Below are 20,657 nucleotides of genomic sequence, written 5' to 3' on the forward strand. Positions count from 1 at the left end.
GGCCGGAAAGGTCATTAGACGGACGTAGCCAAGTCTTCCTTCAGGCCGTCTGAAGGCGTCAGTGTTTGTGAGATCGTGTAGGCAGGCGGCAGTAGTGAATGGAGTTGTTGTTGTATGGTGGTGACGAGCCTTAATCAGGGCTTTCGCAGACCCAGTCCCGCGGCCATCCTATTTCCTTCCCTGTTTCCGGGGGCACTGTAACTGATGAATTATGTCTTATTGGCTGCTGATGTTGGCTGGTTGGTGGTTTGGTTTGGTTTGGTTTCGGTTGTCACAGCCCCCGGGCTGTGTACTGTGGTGCTGTTGTTTTGGCTTGGTAACATTCCCCTTATTTTAACAACACATCGCGAATGTGTAATGGATACGGCGTGCCTACGCTTTCCGCGAGAAAGCGATCGAGGCGGCTCAAACTTTTACATGTGTGTGTGCGTGTGTGTGTGTTTGTGTGTGTGTGCGCGTGCGTGTGTGTGTCAGAGAGAGAGAGAGAGAGAGAGATTTTAGTCGGTCGCAGCTCCGTGTGGCATATCCAGTCAAATTTCATGTTCACTTTCACTTATGAAGGATGAAAGAACAAATCATTATATTTGGGATTGTCTATGATAATGATGATAATAAGTGCTCAAAGTTCAAATCAGTTTAGTGATATTTAGTCTGGTGACTCCCTCCCATCCACCCCCCATATATATATATATATATATACATACATACATACATATATATATATATATATATATATATATGTATGCATCCATATACTGCACTATGTCAAAACCATGCAAACTAGGCTTATCGGTTTGCTCTATTGGCATTTTTAAGAATGTCTCCTTTTTGACTCACTTGTGTAAACAAAGTGAGTCTATGTTTTAACCCGGTGTTCGGTTTTCTCTGTGTGTGTGTGTGTGTCTGTGTGTCTGTGGTAAACTTTAACATTGACATTTTCTCTGCAAATACTTTATCAGTTGACACCAAATTTGGCATAAAAATAGGAAAAATTCAGTTCTTTCCAGTCATCTTGTTTAAAACAATATTGCACCTCTGGGATGGGCACACACACAAAAAAAGCCTAATTACATGCAAACTGCATTTACTGTTATATTTATATTTTTTGTATTCTCTAAACTTGGCACTTTGATCTGATATTCTGACCCAACAACAAGAGCAGTCATTATCATTTTTTGTTCAAACAGGAACTTCTTTTGCTAAGCATGGAAGTTTTATTTATTTTGCAAACGTTTTGGTGCAGATAGTAAACTTGAGAAGGGAAATTACTCTGTAATTAATGCTAGGGGACTTAATTTGCTTTAAACTGATCTTTCTCATCTTCAACATTACATTTTGAAATTATACTCAATACATAAAAAGCTTGGATTTTTTTTTTTAAAAGTGTATCACAAGTGAGTCTTGAAGGCCTTGCCTCTCTTGTTTTTTTTTTATTGAACACACAAGAAAAAGAAGAAGAAGAAGAGGAAGAAGAAATATACATACAGACAACATATAGGTCAACAGGGTAATTCATACAGCAGGGGTAATGTAAATGGTCAGTACACATAAACTAAAAGCAACAATGTTGACAGTGGGACATAGTCACACGTGCAAGGTAAAATCGAACATAGATACATTTCCTTTGGAAAACATGGGGGAAGATGAAAGAGCTCACACACACACATACACACTTACACACACACACACACAAACACACACATACACGCGCGCGCGTGCGCGTGCACACACACAACGTCACAGTTGTGTTCCTGTCGGCCATATTAGTGTTTTGTTTTACACACAATCCATTTTTTTCTGGATTTAGAAGAAAAAAAAAGCTTTCAGTTTTAGGTGTTTTGTTTTATCTAATCAGATTATTATTATCATTATCATTATTATCATTATTGATATCAGTATCATTATTATCATCATCATTGTTATTATTCTGTGTGTGTGTGTGTGTGTGTGTGTGTTTGTGTGTGTGTGTGTTTACATGTGTGCGTGACTGTGAGAATGTGTGTGTGTGTGTGTATGCAGATGCTAATCTAAAGCGATGACAGACGACGCGCCCAAAGCTAGTGGACCCCCAGAGGGTCAGCAGCAGGTGGCTGCCCCGGGCTCAGATCCTCCTGCTCCTCCTCCAGCAGCTTCATCAGATGCCGTCGGCTCCACCGAGGTCTCGGGCAAGGACACCTCTGGCCCTGCCGCCAAGCAGATGCCCTTAGGTCAGGAGATGAGCCCCATGGAGAAGTCCAGCAGCATCGATCCCCCCAACACCCAGATGAACATAACGGCCAGTCTTATCGTGGGAGACCGCTCCCGCAGTACCACGGGCGACCAGACAAAAAGTGAGTAAGAATCATTAAAAAAAAAAAAAAAGGGAGCGGGGAGGTGAGGGGGGGGGGATGTGTAGTCCCTGACGGCCGGGGGGATGGAGGGGGGTGGGGAGGGGGAGGGAGAGGGGGGTGGTGGTAGTGGAGGTCATTTCATTCATTCATTATGCCAATCGCTCCCGGTGGAGCATAGGCTATCGACGACCCCTCGCCATCGCACTCTCTTCTGGGCTGTTCTGGCCATTCCAGTCCAGTTGGTCCCTTGCTGCTTCAGCTCTGCCTCGGTATCTCGCCTCCAGTTGTTGCAAGGCCGGCCTCTCTTCCTCTTTCCCTGCGGGTTCCAGGTCAGGGCTTGGCGTGTGATGCTGGACGCTGGCTTCCTGAGGGTGTGTCCGACCCAGCCCCACTTCCTCCGCAGTATCTGCTTGGCCACTGGTTCCTGTCCCGCTCGTTCCCACAGATCTTCGTTTCGGATCTTCTTCTCCTGCCATCGGATCTTGTAGATGCGCCTCAGACAGGTGTTGAAGAATGTCTGAATCTTCTGCTGCATCGTCTGTGTTGTCCGCCATGTCTTGCATGGTAGTGGAGGTGTTGACACACAAAAAACGGGGAGTTCCTGGTGGTCGTTGTACTCTACTACCACAGTGTCGGAATTAAATTTTTTTAAAAACAACAACAAAAAACCAACAACCTTGACTGCCGTCAGAAGGTAGCGCCTACGTCCATAGTGATATCACTGATGACGTCATCAAAAGAAATGTGTCGGAGTGGAGTGAGGATGGGTGGGGTGGGGGGTGAGGGGGGTTGATATATCTCTGGGAAGGCTGAAAATTAACACATTTGATCTAGAGTGGCATATATCACCACTTTTTTTTCTTCTTTTTTTTTTGTTTGTTTTGTTTTGTTTTGTATTGTTTTGTTTTTTAAAATACTTTTTTTTTTTTTTCAGTTTTTGGCTTATTGTTCACGATACTGATTTATGACTTGAAACACTTTTTTTCTAGTTTATTTTCCTTCCTGGCAGTCAATAGGTTTTAAACTAATCAATACTAACCTCTTGACCGGCTGCTTCTGACGACTGAGTGTGTGTGTGTGTGTGTGTGTGTATGCATAAAAGAAGAAATGTGAGAAGAAAAAAAAGAAAAAGAAAAAAAAGAGTTTGTACATAGTGGTCGTTGTTCCATAGATGTTCGTTCTTCTTTGTGGCTTCAGAACCCCTGGCCTGCTTTTGACGAGTAAATATTGACAGTACGCTTGTCAGCGCCGGAAGGACTTGTGACTTTGTGTGAGCCACCACGCTGAATGGAAATCAGATTGGGTTTGACGGGCGCAATAGTCGAGTGGTTAAAGCCTTGGACTTTCAATCTGAGGGTCCTGAGTTCGAATCTCGGTAACGGCGCCTGGCGGGTAAAGGGTGGAGGGGTACTACTGCCTGTCACCGTGCATAACACGTCACACATGTCAGCAACTGCATGGTAACTGCCCGGGTAAAGGGGGAAGGAAGAAAGGATCTTGAATAAAAAACATCCCGGGTTCGAATCTCGGTAACTACGCCTGGTGGGTAAAGGGTGGAGATTTTTTTCCTATCTCCCAGGTCAACATATGTGCAGACCTGCTTGTGCCTGAACCCCCTTCGTGTGTACACGCAAGCAGAAGATCAGCGTTAAAGATCCTGTAATCCATGTCAGCGTTCGGTGGGTTATGGAAACAAAAACATACCCAGCATGCACACCCCCGAAAAGGGAGTATGGCTGCCTACATGGCTGGGTAAAAACGGTCATCTGAATACACGTAAAAAACCCACCCGTGTACATACGAATAAACGTTGGAGTTGCAGCCCACGAACGAAGAAGAAGGAGATTGGGTTTACAGGTCTGGATGTCGTTCGCCATTCTTTTATCTGGGTGTCTTCTTCTTCTTCGGGTTGTATATGAGCATCACCTTTGACCAGCAAACATCAGTTACATCGTTGAAAAGTACACAAAAGGGGGCGTGGGGGAGGTGGAGGGGGGGGGGGGGGGGGGGGGGACTGCAATTATTAAAAGTGATACAACACCGGCCTCTGTTTTTTTTTCTTTTTAAACCAAGGTTCAGCAGTCAGGGGATTAAGTTACGCAGCCCAGCCAATGATACAGGGCTCTATACCAGAACAGGTAGCACGGAGAGAGAGAGAGGGAGAGTGTGTGTGTGTTTGTGCGTGTATGTGTGTGTGTGTCTCTGTGTGTTTGTCTGTGTTTGTCTGTGTGTGTGTGTGTGTGTGTGTGTGTGTGTGTGAAGGATGAGAGCCACACCACCACTTTTTCCATGTTTTGGTCAGGTGGTTTGTACCCACTCTCTTGTGGAGGGCTGTTAGGGTGGATTTCGTGTAGTAGTTGAATGTTCAAACTGAAGCAAATATCGTTATCCTGGATAAAACGTTCCGCTCAAGTTACTATCTCATACTTGACAAGATGTCAGCATCGTGCAGTCATTTGGAATGGTGGTCCCGCTCGTCAACTAAAACTGCCGAAAGTGTTATTTTTTTCCTTTTTTACCTCTGGTGTTTTTGTTTTTGTTTTTTATTTTATTTTTTATTCTCTCTCTCTCTTTATATATATATATATACTTTATACATATATATATATATACATATATACATACATATATATGCCGAAAGTGTTATCATTTTCTTTTTACTTCTTCTTTTTTAACTTTGTATGTATGAATGCACGTACACATATCATGAGAGTTGCCCCTGACAAGATTCAACATGACACGACGCAACTTGACCCAGATAACTACACTAGACTACACGACGACACAATACGACACGACACGACACGACACGACACGATATGATGCCGCACCTACAGTGTGGTACAAAGATGACTAAGTACGACATGACGTGACATGAATCAACATGGCGCGAAGCACTACAACACTGACGGTCAACAGACATGAAGTGATGCGACACTGGTGACACGAAACGACGCAACAAGACTCGACAAGATGCTTCACGATGCACAAGATGACACAACTGACTCTGGGCGACTACACAACAGGACAGGACAAAACACAGCACAGTACAACACGACATGATTCTACTGAGACATGACACAACACGATCAAAACGCTTCTTCTTCTTCTTCTTCTCTCTCTCTCTCTCTCTCTTTATACATATACATATATATACATACACATATACATATATATATATATATGTGTATATATATATATATATATGTGTGTGTGTGTGTGTCTGTGTGTATGTGTGTGTGTGTGTGTGTGAGAGAGAGAGAGAGAGTCGTGTCCGACTATGACCATCAGAACAGCAAGAGGAAGTAACTGCTGTCCCGACTATCTGGGCTAGGAAATTGATTATAGTGGAGTGTAACATCCACACTCTCTCGGCCAAGAGTTCTTTTAGGACAGTCGGCGTTGGGATGGTTCCCAACGACCAACTAGCCCCCCCAAGGCTGCAGCACAAAGAACCAACGAAATCTTGCTATGCCTCCTAGTTTGAGAGTCACAGTCCTTCATAAAAGACTAAACTGGAAGTGTAAATGGCTTCCCATTGCAGTGGAGAAAACATTGATCACACAGCTCCCACTTTGCTGTTGGCCCAGCTGTAAGCTTATGTCAGTATGTGATATAAGCCCAGCGTTGGCATGATAGGCCTTATATATGTATTTATATATACACGCGAAAACCCGGCTAAAGTCGCAATCTATCATTTTTTTTTTTTACTTTTGTATACCTTCTAAAAGTTTAAAAATCAAAGATTAAGATAGAAAAAACAGAATGGATCTGTCTGTCATAGTTTTTTTCTATGATTTTTTTTTCTTCTTCTAAGTTCGTGTGCCCAAGGAGTAGAAACGGAGAAATCGGCTCTTGAAAAAAACAACACATATTCGTGTGCCTGTGACTTAAAAAAAAACAAGAATTATCCTGAATATCTATGTAGTGTCAAAAGATTAAGAACTGAATAAACTTTTAATTTCCATATGAAAAAGGCACAGGAAAATTCGTATTTTCTCTCTACGCTACTCAAACGAAGACAAGCATTGCAAGTGGAGGAGTGACGTCATGCAAACAGATTACTCAACCACAATACGCTCATAGAAAAACCCATATAACTGTCTGTCTGCCTGTAGCTTCAAAACAAGAATTTTCCTGAACACAGTGTGATGTCAGACGATTCAGAATTAAGTGAATTTTAGATTTCGATATGTCAAAGGCACAGGAAAATTCGTATTTTCTCTAAGTACTCAAACAAAGAGAAGAGTAGAAATGACGTCATGCAATACAGATTATACATCCACAAGGGAGACGACGGCGACAGTGAATGTTCAGATATTTCACGCCCATAAGCTGATGCATGAATCTTTGGAACTTCGGCTTAGATCCAGATTAAACTAACGTTTATTGACTGCAGTCATGATGTGTACTGCCACATAATCAGCTGACGTGAAATACGCCTGGAACATAGACTCATATATGGCCTGGAGCGAAGCCCAAATCCACTGAATGTTAGAACTGAAGTGACGATCATGTCGTTTGAATGCAGCATTAGCAACAGCTCCAGCGTCAGTGCATGCTCGCATGTGTACGTGTGCGTATGTGCGCGTGTGCGCCCTTGTGTACGTGTGCCCACGGGTACGTGTGCAGTTTATGAACGTTTGTGTGTATGATATGTTTGTGTATGTGAGTGATGATAAAGTGTGTGTTTGTGTGTGTTCTCGCTCGCACGTGTTTTCCCAGTAAGTGTAAAAAACATGGTGAGTGTGCGCATGAAAGCATGCGCGCGCGCACACACACACACACACACACACACACACATAGGGCCGTGGGCAAATCCGCACGCTCCTGAACACAAGAAAATCTTTTATTGTTCGGAGTGGGAATGCGCGTTTGATCCGCAATTACAAATTGTCGAAGGAAACGACTTGCCCGGGGTGACTGCCGAAAATATTTCAACAGCATTTGCTTTTCGCATTTTTGTTACAAGTTAGTAAAGCCGGAAAATCGCGATAAACATAGAGGAAGATTGAAACTGAAAGATCAAAATAATGATTAACAATGAAATAAAGATGGATGTGGGGTGTTGAAGATAGGATCGTTTCGTTTGCAGCACACAACATGGTTTCGAAAAACACAAGTATCAGATGGTGATAAAAAAAATATATGTATCAGATTCATATCAGCACTGCTGCCCCCCTCCCTTCCCTTTGTCACTTTTTATTTTGTTGTTGTTCAGCAGGAATCGCGCATAAATCGTGGCTTTGCTTGCTGGCAGAAGCAAAAGAAAAGCATGGAACACACGAACTGTGTAAGCAAACAACTAATGCTTTCCTGATGATAATGGATAACCGGTCTACGTCCCTGTGTTGAGCAGCTTGTTGCCCTGTTGTTTGATTTGTCTGAGCAATCTGCGTGTCGTTAGCATGGTCAGACAGCCTCTCGTCGCTAAAGAAAAGAAAACTGGAAAGTACTCCACCCACACCAGCAGCTCTTGAACGGCACACACAGAGAGCAGTTTATCCGAGAGAGTGCTTACATCTGGAGGTAGAACGGCGAGGATTGCAAAAAGGAGAGGGAAAGACGTTTGTGGATCATTCTACAAAAGCTCAAGAAACTTGATGTCAACTGATTCACTGCTCCTGCACAGTGGTGTGCAGAGATAAGTGCAAATGCTGCAAGATCAACTTAAAGTGCACATCCTGGTGTACATACGGCAGGGATTGTCTCAAAGACTAAACATTGCCCGGTTGGAAAGAGACAACCACCCCCGAGAGCGGAGTATGGCTGCCTACATGGCGGGGTAAAAACGGTCATACACGTAAAAGCCCACTCGTGTTCTTACAAGTGAACGTGAGAATTGCAGCCCACAAACGCAGAAGAAGAAGAAGAAAGAGACAACCCAACCAGTCGAGAAGGGTTTTTCAGTAACTTTGTGATACCAGCTTTTTCCGTGAAGGCAGAAACTATCAAAATTGTTTATTTGGCTTTATAGAGTGCACATTATGTACTTTGTGACTCTTGTAACCACACATCCGATGTCATGCATGTGGGATTTTCATCTCAAGAAACCGTCCCCTATCCCTTCCCCCAAACTCTCATGATCCCTCCTTTTCCATCGCCCTTTGATGTCTCGTGAGAGCGATGACAGAATCAACGCCCAACAACCCCACCTTAACACTTGTTCAGAGCCATAAATCTGTCGTTTACAATCAAAATCAGTTACCGGAGCACAGTCTCGAAGAACAGGACCTTGGCTGATGGGTAAAAGCAAATTTACAAGTTTTTAAACTTCTGAGAACTGTGTTAAACATTCATTTTTTGTGCTTTTTAGTACCATGGGAAATATAGTTTGAAACGAGAAGTCTTACTGCATTTCTCACATAATGAAATATCTGTTTCGGTAGTTACAGTAGCATGATTATACCACCAGTTACCACGACCTAATGAAATATATGTTGTTGTTCAGGCATTAGAGATATCTTCCAGGCCTAATTATGGATTTGCTGGTCAAGGCCATCACATCTTGCTGTGACCTTATTACAGATTTAATTAATCTCCTGGCACGCGGCTGATAGACTTTCAACAAAGCAAATTCAATTAGATTCCAGGTAATCAGTGTTTATGAATGTAGCCAATACAGATCCAGTGCAGCGCAGTATTTGTGTGAATGGTCACAGGTAGTGCGATAAACAAGCACACTGTTTAGAACAGTCGTCTCCGCAATATATAGTCAGTGCGTGTAGTGACCTAATTTCGAGACTAAATTTAGCTATTTGAAGATGTGCTGGTAGATCTGCGTGCCTCAAAATGTTCAGATAGCATCACAGTACATGCGTGCAACACATAGTTCCATTCAGTTGTCTCTGGCTACAAATTTTATATTTGTCTTCAAAACATTTTAAGTTGAAGGGTTTGCCGGTCATCTGGTTTTACTGTGACCAGATTACATGTTTAGAGCTAAATCTATTAAGCAAAGCGTATGAAGCGAATAATATACATAATACAACAACCCACTGATTGTTTGAAAATCAAAAGTGATGCTCAAAGGAAAGACAACATTTAGATCGGCATTTACAGTGATCCGGCGAGTGCGTGAAGGGTAACCTACTTACATAGAATAGAATAGAATAGAATATCTCTTTATTGCCAAGTGTACCAGGATCACAAGGAATATTGGGGGGGATAGTACATAACAATGTACGAAAACAAATCGAAAATCATACACAAACACAGACACAGAAATTAGGATACATATAAGTGCATATCAATATTAAAACTTGTGCATACTCACACATGCACGCACTGCACACACACACACACACAAACGTTTGAACAGAAGCCGCATATTACATGTGGATGGGGTTGATGGCTAGATCTTCAGGTAGATGGTTGTTGATTGCACAATTCTAGTTATCATACTGGATTTGTTCGAGAGACAGGACACTGACTGCTTTCGGGGAAAAGCTATTGGCGAAGTGATTGGTTTTCGTCCTAATACTTCCGTACCGTCGACCAGAGGGGAGCATCTCGAAAATCCCCAAAGCTGGATGTGATTCATCCTGGCTGATTGATTTTACTTTTTTGAGTAGCCGCTTATAATAAATGTCTTCTAGAGAAGGTAGATCAGCCCGGGTGATCTTGTTGGCAGTTTTTACGGATTCTGTTCAGGGCTGCGACTTCTGCCTTGGAAATGTTTCCGTACCAAACAGTAATAGCGAATGTTAACATTTGTAGTCAAACGAGGAAAGTGTCAAGATGCCTATCGCCTATATTCAGATAGAGTCACAGTTCATGTGTGCAACAGGTAATGCTTTTACTTCACGACCTAACTGTTGGAATTCGTTGGGAATTCCTGCGAGCCGCTTAGCAGATGATGTTTTCGAAGACGCCATATTTGTTCACTTCACGTTGCGTCGATTTTATGAACACATGGGTCCTTCGATGAATTCTTGTGAGTCACACACACACCACAGAATGAAACATCAATTAAAACATTCCACAGAAAGCCTGGACTTTCAATAAAAAATTTTTTTTCCCGAAATTGGAGTCGGAAACTTGGCTAAATTCGAAGAATCGATAGGAGCCGGCTAAAGTCGCAACTTATAGACGGTAGCCAGTAAAACCGTTGAAAACTGATCACATTCATACGCTATCTCGATTCAGAAGGTCTAAGGGAGACGATTAATGCCTGTTCACTGCTTATTTCCATTTATTACTTCGCAGACTGGAGTTTCCCCGTCTTCGTTGCATTCAGCATGCAGCTGAAATAAGGAAAAAGAGTGCAGTATTTTTCTACATGGTTTTGACAGGCATGCACATGAAAACATTGAAAATACTACAGTTCCAGGATGTTTTGTGCAAATATACTTACCGACAGCAAAGATAAGATTTCGAAGATGCGATATCTATAAAAAAAAAATAATAATAATAATAATAAAAAATCACAATCTTCATGATTTTGGCCCCCTAATCACTTGTTTTTGTGTGCAGCTAAGAATCGCTGGATGCGACTTTAGCCAGATTTTCGCGTGCTGCGTCACCCACACACACACACACGCATGTGGGGGGAGGGAGGGGCAGGGGACGGTCTGTGTGTTTCAGATACACAAAACCCACGTGATGTGTTGTGTACAGAAGCCCCACAAAAATCAACCTCGCGTCATGTGGTGCATCTGGCGGGTCCCATGCGGAACGGGGACCCTCTGTACATCGTGGTTATCATCCTGGCCATGATGAACTGCATCTGCACGGTGTGCGGCGTCTTCCTCCCCTACGCTTTCATCGTGCACAAGAACTTCGATGCCTCGGTAAATTGCCGTAAAAGGGGGGTTAAGGAGTTAAGGGCAGAAACACTTGACTGAAGGGGTGGGTGTGCGGGTGTGGGGGTCTTCTTCTCTGAAGACCTTGTATTGTCCAGCTCTCCCTATACGAGAGTTTCTTATCACTCTCAACCAGAGAAATTCACACGTGGTGTTCGCGCTACTCAAAGAATGTACGGTATGAACACACAAAAGGCATGAATTAATGCTCAACTCAAATGCCAAGTTGATGTGGGACCTCACAATCATAATCACCCACTGATCACTGCCTCGCAGTCATTCAATATCAATATAACTGCATACATAAATGATCTGAATGAAATGCTTTAACCGCGAAGTTAATGTCAGCATCACATAACAATAATGACAGCCACACACATGCGATAAGCACAGCAAGAGAACAGGCATAAATAAGTCAATGCCATGCCAAAAAACTAAAACATAGACATACATGATTAAAACCAAGCTATTTTAACAGGGATGGAGGGGTACTGTCTGTCACCGTGCATAACACGTCACGCGTATCAACTACAGCATGGTAACTGCCCAGGCAAAGGGGGAATGAAGGACTAAAATGTCCCGAGTTCGAATCTCGTTAACGACGCCTGGTGGTTAAAGGGTGGAAATTTTTTTCCGATCACCCAGGTCAACATGATTATGTGCAGACCTGCCAGTGCTTGAACCCCCTTCGTGTGAATACGCAAGTAGAAGATCAAATACGCACGTTAAAGATCTTGTAATCCATGTCAGTGTTCAGTGGGTTCTGGAAACAAGAACATACCCAACATGCACACCCCCGAAAAGGGAGTATGGCTGCCAGTGCCTACATGGCAGGGTAAAAACGGTCATACACGTAAAAGCCCACTCGTACACATACGAGTGAACGTGGGGAGGTGCAGCCCACGAACGAAGAAGTAGAAGAAGAAGAAGAAAATACTAGTGTATCTAACCGCCGTGCGCAGACCCTTCTGTTCGCGGTCTGCAGTATCGTAACTGTGCAAAGAAAGGGAGAAGAAGGGAGGATCTTGAACTAGAATGTCTCTCGGTGTGCACAGACACTTCGTCAGTCAGACAGTCCACAGCGTAAAAGGGGTAGGGCTAGGGACCGGTGGAGGAGCGTCTTCAGTCAATAGAATACTGTCTCTCACCGTGCACACATCCTGGGTCTATAGCACGGTAACTGCGTAAAGGGTGGTGATAGGGGGGAGGGGGGGGGGGGTAGTGGTGGGAGTGGGAGGGCCTCATCAATAGAATACTGTCTCTCACCGTGCACACATCCTGGGTCTATATCACGGTAACTGCGTAAAGTGTGGGGGTAGGTGGGGGGATGGGGGGGGGGGGAGGGTAGTGGTGGGAGTGGGAGGGCCTCATCAATAGAATACTGTCTCTCACCGTGCACACATCCTGGGTCTATAGCACGGTAACTGCGTAAAGGGTGGGGATAGGGGGGGGGGGGGTAGTGGTGGGAGTGGGAGGGCCTCATCAATAGAATACTGTCTCTCACCGTGCACACATCCTGGGTCTATATCACGGTAACTGCGTAAAGGGTGGGGATAGGTGTGGGGGGGGTAGTGGTGGGAGTGGGAGGGCCTCATCAATAGAATACTGTCTCTCACCGTGCACACATCCTGGGTCTATATCAGGGTAACTGCGTAAAGTGTGGGGGATGGGGGGGGGGGTAGTGGTGGGGGTGGGAGGGCGTCTTGGATAGAATACTGTCTCTCACCGTGCACAGATCCTGGGTCTACTGCACGGTAACTGCGTAAAGGGGGTGGGGGTGGGAGGGCGTCTTGGATAGAATACAGTCTCTCAGAGTGCACAGACCCTTCATCTACAACATGGTAACTGATGATGATATGAATACTTATAGTTTTATATACAGCGCTTATCCTCGGTCGAAGACCAAACTCAAAGTCATTTGCACAACAGGCTGGGTAGAGAGCTGATTGACTTCTGCCATTTGGGTGCTCGTCATACGTTTCCTTTGTCATTCAGTCAGGTTTCAGTCACACACACACACACACACACACACACACACACACACACACACATATATATATATATACACACTCATACAGACATGTGACATTTTACGTGTATGACCGTTTTGTTCATTTACCCCGCCATTTAGGCAGCCATACTCCGATTTCGGGGGCGTGCATGCTGGGTATGTTCATGTTTCCATAGCCCACTGAAAACTGACATGGATTAAACGTGCGTATTTGATCTTCTGCGTGCGTATACACACAAAGGGGGTTCAGGCACTGCGCAGCTGTGTGTGTGTGTGTGTGTGTGTGTGTGTGTGTGTGTGTGTGTGTGTGTGTGTGTGTGTGTGTGTGTGCGCATACGTATAAGTGAGTGTGTGTGTGTTTGTGTGCATGCGCGCGCTTACGACTTTTGTCAACATAAGCGTTTGTGTGTTGCAGGACGATAGGTATAGCTTGTACGACAGCAAGCCATGCAGCAGTTACTCTGATGATGATTACGGGAAGAAGCGTGATGTTTGTTACGAGGGGTCTGATGGTCTGGGTAAGCATTCTGGACATCCCGAACAAGGGTCATCCATGACTCTTGTTGCCAGTCTGACGACAGAGAGAGAAAAAACGCCCTGCATTTTGCTGGACAATAATGTTTTGGGCCGGTGTGGATGGGAGCGTGTGTGCGTGTGCCTCTCTGTGTGTGTGTGTGTGTGTGTGTGTGTGTGTGTGTGTGTGTGTGCAGGATCAGTCAGTTTGTTATTTTTCGATCCCTTGCTATGTATACCTACTACCTGATATCTTAACATGCACCTGCAACTGCTGTTACTACGAGTCACAGACACACAGACACACACACTTGTTATGACAATAACTACAATTATTACACATTTATAAGCGAACACACACACGCGCGCGCGCGCGCACACACACACACACACACACACACACGCGCGCACATACACGCATTGCCTGTTCACATTTGCGGCTTGCATGCACGAATTTGATCTGTTCTTGAAAAAAGTGCACATATCCAAATAAATGATGAATCAGCAGCCTGGCCTACACTGCAAGATGCCCGTATCGCTCGAGCCTGGTTGATGCCCAGATATATGTATTATGAAAGGAAGTGTATATATCCGTAGAGTGCAGCCTTGTAACTTGTCCCAAGCCTAAAATGGACCTCCACATAACATCGTCATCATCACTGATCCTTGTTCGTTATCCGAATAGAAGAAGAAGAAAAAAAAGTCCCACAAACTGTGTGGCCTTTTATACCCAGCTCTTCTGGTGACCTCAGTTTAATAATAATAATAATAATAATAATAATAATAGATACTTATGTAGCACACTGTCCAGAAATCTGCTCTAGGTGCTTTACAAAAACGCTTTTGTTAACATAAAACATTATATCTATGTTACATACACACACCAAAATGTGACCACACACACACACACACACACACACACACACACACACACACGCACGCACACACACTGCATACATACATTTTAACATACATGTGTACACACACACACACACACACACACACACACACACACACTGCATACATACGTTTTAACATACATGTGTATCTAACAGCTACCCTAACACATACGCACACATAGGCAGGCACAAACTTACATAAACACACGCACACACAATACACATTCATATACATGCATGTAGTTATGTACACATACACACATAGTCAAGCACACCTAACGAAAAGGAAGTGGACCTGCCACAATTGAACTTATTGCTGAGGGAAAAGGTGAGTTTTGAGACGAGATTTAAAAGATGCGAGGGAATCAGGGAATTTCGACCCAGCCCCCCCCCCGCTACTTCCATGCTTTTGGGTGAGAACCATTCAAGGTCTTCGGTGTTGGAACTGGAGACTGTCACTTTAGGATCAATGGTGACGGTCTCCACTCTGGAGAGGGTGCTTACTAAGTGTGGCTTCGTGACCAAGCGATGATTGTCGTCAGTATGTAATTTTCTGCGTATGTTGGATCAGAACAGGAACTACTGAACACCCACGGAAGTGTCTCAGCAGTAGTGCAGGGTCTCCTCTGGGGCTTGGCCTTCTGGCGACTAAACATCGATAGTTCTGTGTGGGCTGCTGGCACTGCCTGTGACTGTGGCAGACGCACCAGGAGGGGTTGGCTGTTGTGGGGTTGGGGTCTAGGAATGAACAGCACATCCAGTGCAAATTGTTAAGAGTACACGTGTCTCAGTGTATGTATCGGTGAGTATGTGTGTGTGTGTGTCTGTGTCTGTGTGAGAGAGAGGGAGAAAGAAAGAGAGAGAGAGAGTGTGTGTGCACGTGTGTGTTTAGTGTGAGAAAGTGTGTACACGTATGTAATGTCTCTATACTCGTGCTAATGCATGCATGTGTGTATGTGTGCATGTCCATTAATCTCTACCTCTCCCCGTGTCATGAACACACTTCCATCCACACAGACATACTTTGCAAGATTATATGTGCGTGTGCACGTTTGTAGGAATAAAGGAACTTGATGAGAGAGCTGCTGCATATTGGGTGCTCGTTGTAAACCAACATGCACGAACACAATGTGTGTGCTTGTACAGTTTATATTCGTCAGAGTCAAGAGTGAGTTGTGTCCTCATGCGCAGCGTGTGTTTGCGAATGACTATTGCACTACTCTGTGTTCCGCACATGTGCATGTACCTGTGTTACTTGTCTGTGACAGGGACATGGGTGCTGGTGGTACAGATCTTTTCTACCCTGGGGCTGGCCCTAAACATCATCAGCATTGCGCTGGAACTGCTCAACATCTGTCGGAGAACCCGCAGTGCGTTCATGCACAAGGCCTCCTTCTACCTAATGGCTGCTACAGGTACGATACTGTGTGTTGTATTGTATTGTTATTGTATTGTATTGTATTACTTATTTGCATTGCATTACTTTTTTTGTTGTCAAAACCGATTTCTCTGCTTGATGTTCAGACTTCTCTTCCTAGGGAGAGCTCGTTATTCCAATGCAATGTCCCCCCTCCTTTATATATATATATATATATATATATATATATATATATATATATATATATATATTCTGTGTGTATTTATTTCACTGACACTAGTGACAGAGTGAAGTTCTCAACAGAATTCTGCGAGGGACAACATTTTTTTTTTTTTATATACATAAGTTCTTTCACGTGCTCAAAGTGCATGCGGCACACAGGACCTCAGTTTATCATCTCGCCCGAAAGACTAGCACCCAGACCACCGCTCAAGGTGAAGTGGAAGGGGGCGAGGGGTGGGGGGTGGTGGTGTTAGTCTATGTGGGGTTCAACCTCATGGACACTAGTTTATAGTCGGGAGCATTCCCACAAGGCCACAACATGTTCACGCGCGTGCGTGTATATATATATATATATATATATATATATATATATATATATATGTGTGTGTGTGTGTGTGTGTGTGTGTGTGTGATATTGAATGATTTAGAACAGCCCCTACCATGGCAGAAGCAAATATTTGACAATAAATATATTTGAGAGAAAAAAGTTTATACATTAGTGTGTTATTATGGTGATAAACCTCACCACTAACTCCACGCTCGACGTCCGTCCATTTCCCCATACCCCACCCCTCCACACAATCCCCCGCCCCCCAAAACCCCACTCCACTCCCCCACCCCACCCCACCGACCCCCCATGACAGATATCCACACCTCACATTGCATGTGCCGTGCACGCACCATCCCTTTATGAGGTTTGCTAGGAAAGTTTGCTACTTGGAAAGCATCAAGGTGAGAGAGAAAAAGGATTGCAAACGACATTTTTGCACAAAATAATTGCTTTGGAAGGAACCAAAATCTGTAACAGTTTTGTTTGCCAGCCAAAGCTATCATTTTTTAAGGCTTGCTCTACGTATTTGGAAAATGTCACACAGAGAGAGAGAGAAAGAGAGAGAGAGAGAGAGTGGGGTATGAAAACATGACTACTCATGACGTTCGCGATGAAAAAAAAAGAAAAAAAAAAAAAAAAAAGCACAAACACACACACACCGTCTACCCCAGAAACAGTTAAAGATAAAAAGATTTTTGAAAAAATCATCAAATTAAGTGTTCAGTCATTCGGATGAGACAATAAACCAAGATCCCGTGAGTAGCACGACCTTACCACACTAACCCCCCCCTCCACACCCCCCACTCCACACCAAAAAAAACCCAAATAAACAACAACAACAAAACATGGCGACTTAAGTTTATGTCAAAACTCTGTAGAAGAAATCCACTCTGAGAGATATACGCATATTATTATAATCATGCATGCACTCAAAGCCTAACCAGCGCGTTGGGTTATGGCTGCTGGTCCGGTATCTCTCTCACTGCAGATGTGCTGTGCTGTGCTGTGGTGTAGCTTATGTGGATTAATTTGTCTGAACGCAGTGATGCCTCCTTGAGTAACTGAAACAAACAACAACAAGAGAGGCAAGGCCTTCAAGACTCACTTGTGATACACTTTAAAAAAAAAAATCCAAGCTTTTTATGTATTGAGTATAATTTTGAAATGTAATGTTTAAGATGAGAAAGATCAGTTTAAAGCAAATTAAGTCCCCTAGCATTAATTACAGAGTAATTTCCCTTTTTTTTACTATCTGCACCAAAACGTTTGCAAAATAGATAAAACTTCCATGCTTAGCAAAAGAAGTTCCTGTTTGAACAAAAAACGATAATAATGACTGCTCTTGTTGTTGGGTCAGAATATCAGATCAAAGTGCCAAGTTTAGAGAATACAAAAATTATAACAGTAAATGCAGTTTGCATATAATTAGGCATCATTTTTTATTTTTTTGGTGCCCATCCCAGAGGTATAATATTGTTTTAAACAAGATGACCGGAAAGAACTGAATTTTTCATATTTTTATGCCAAATTTGGTGTCAACTAACAAAGTATTTGCAGAGAAAATGTCAATGTTAAAGTTTACCACGGACACACAGACACACGGACACACACACACACACACAGACAACCGAACACCGGGTTAAAACATAGACTCACTTTGTTTTCACAAGTGAGTCAAAAAACCAACCAAAACAGGCTTCTTTCTGTTGCTTGCGGGGCACATCGGCCACAACCGCTCTGTGTGGGTGGAACCGGTGCCGCTGACGGACGACGGCGAGGACTTCGTGGAAGTGGAACAACTGGGCAATGGGTTCTTCCTGCTATGCACCATATTGTGCGCCTGGTGCTGCGTCTTCCAGCACGTCAGCAGCCACGGCCCAGGGCCCCTGTCCTTCGACACCCGCTTCCTGCACACCGTCGAGGTAAGAGTGAGATGAGCTGGAGAGATAGAGCTTCCTGTACACACACCTTCAAGGTAGAGTGAGATGAGCCAGAGAGATAGAGCTTCCTGTACACACACCTTCAAGGTAGAGTGAGATGAGCTGGAAAGATAGAGCTTCTTGTACACCTTCAAGGTAGAGTGAGATGAGCTGGAAAGATAGAGCTTCCTGTACACACACCTTCAAGGTAGAGTGAGATGAGCTGGAAAGATAGAGCTTCCTGTACACCTTCAAGGTAGAGATGATCTGAGCTGGAAAGATAGAGCTTCCTGTACACCTTCAAGGTAGAGTGAGATGAGCTGGAAAGATAGAGCTTCCTGTACACCTTCAAGGTAGAGATGATCTGAGCTGGAAAGATAGAGCTTCCTGTACACCTTCAAGGCAGAGTGAGATGAGCTGGAAAGATAGAGCTTCCTGTACACCTTCAAGGTAGAGTGATAGAGCTTCCTGTACACCTTCAAGGTAAAATGAGATGAGCTGGAAAGATACAGCTTCCTGTACACCTTCAAGGTAGAGTGAGATGAGCTGGAAAGATAGAGCTTCTTGTACACCTAAGGGTAGAGTGAGATGAGCCAGAGAGATACAGCTTCCTGTCTGTACACCTTCAAGGTAGAGTGAGATGAGCCTGAGAGATAGAGCTTCCTGTACACCTTCAAGGTAGAGTGAGATGAGCCTGAGAGATAGAGCTTCCTTTACACCTTCAAGGTAGAGTGAGATGAGCCTGAGAGATAGAGCTTCTTGTACACCTAAGGGTAGATTGAGATGAGCTGGAAAGATACAGCTTCCTGTACACCTTCAAGGTAGAGTGAGATGAGCTGGAAAGATAGAGCTTCCTGTAAACCTTCAAGGTAGAGATGAGCTGAGCTGGAAAGATAGAGCTTCTTGTACACCTTCAAGGTAGAGTGAGATGAGCCTGAGAGATAGAGCTTCCTTTACACCTTCAAGGTAGAGTGAGATGAGCCTGAGAGATAGAGCTTCTTGTACACCTAAGGGTAGATTGAGATGAGCTGGAAAGATACAGCTTCCTGTACACCTTCAAGGTAGAGTGAGATGAGCTGGAAAGATAGAGCTTCCTGTAAACCTTCAAGGTAGAGATGAGCTGAGCTGGAAAGATAGAGCTTCCTGTACACCTTCAGGTTAGAGTGAGATGAGCTGGAAAGATGAAAGCTTCTTGTAAGCCCTGAAAGTAGAGTAAGATGTGCTGTAGGTCTTCAAAAGCTGGGTTTTTAATTTAAAAAAAAATTTTCATCTATACCAACATACTGTGAAATGCACAACCCTGCATATTTTGAATGATTCAGGACACCTATTCAGCTTTGAAATTTGAGATTTTACCTTCAGGGACATGATGCAGCATGCCTTCCACACAGGAAAATGTGTACAAACAGTCCTTTGTTAAAGTGACATTTTCATTTGGAAGTCAAGAGATTTTTTCTTTTGATTTTATTTTGGCATTGTATTCAAATTTCATTATCTTCTTCATATATCATATTTCTTCACCTTCAAGTTAATATGTATCATGGCTGGCATGCTGTTGCTGCAAGTGTGTACCAATACATGTGTGCTAGGTGGAGGGGTAGGTGGAGTGATTGGGTATGTATGTGAGTGGGTAAGTTTATGTACAGCAGGAATTAAATATTAGTTTATTTTACATTTCAGTGTCAGTGACATGTGGTTTTCTTACCCTTATCTGCACCGATCTTGTTACATTTATCTTCTATTCCTGTTTTGGTGACAGGTTTTGTGACTCTTGTCAACATCAATTCTGTTACTTCAGTTGTGATACAAGTTTCAATTAACAAGTTCAAAAAGTGATTGTATTTTAAATGTTGAATGTTACATTTACTCAATAGAAAGAAAAGACAAATTTCTGTGAATGCACAGACAATAAAGTTGTAGTTAAAAAAAAAAAAAAATTCTATCTTGTCTTCAGAGTGAAGAGCCTATTGCCCATGCCCAGCCCGAGATCCTGCAGCAGAGCTTGGACAAGGAGGACTTGCGACCAGGGAAGCCGACCGTCTCGACTGCCCCCGCGGGGAAACCAAAGCTAGAGTCGGAAAGGAAAGACTCGGTCCAGTCCACTGCGGTGTGATTGTCATTTGTTGTTGTTTGTTGTCTGTATGTGCTTTGTCCCTAACCTTGAGGAGGAGGAGGAGGATCTGGAGGAAACATCATTGTGGTGGTGGTGGATTGGGGGATGGGTTGGGTCATCTCATATGTGTGTGCATT

At 43.6% G+C, this 20,657-nt stretch overlaps 1 protein-coding gene across 1 annotated transcript; it reads left to right on the top strand.

Moving 5' to 3' along the window:
- The first annotated feature begins 118 nt into the window (after positions 1-118).
- LOC143301492 (uncharacterized) lies at positions 119-20,586 on the top strand. The gene is made up of 7 exons (XM_076615807.1): positions 119-239; positions 2,020-2,330; positions 10,950-11,122; positions 13,561-13,663; positions 15,826-15,972; positions 18,184-18,410; positions 20,362-20,586. Exons 2-7 carry the CDS (start codon positions 2,036-2,038, stop codon positions 20,518-20,520), a joined length of 1,104 nt encoding a protein of 367 aa, XP_076471922.1. The 5' UTR covers positions 119-239; positions 2,020-2,035; the 3' UTR covers positions 20,521-20,586.
- The last annotated feature ends 71 nt before the right edge of the window (positions 20,587-20,657 follow it).

Source organism: Babylonia areolata, chromosome 27, assembly GCF_041734735.1.
Source record: "Babylonia areolata isolate BAREFJ2019XMU chromosome 27, ASM4173473v1, whole genome shotgun sequence".
Lineage (NCBI taxonomy): Eukaryota > Metazoa > Mollusca > Gastropoda > Neogastropoda > Buccinidae > Babylonia > Babylonia areolata.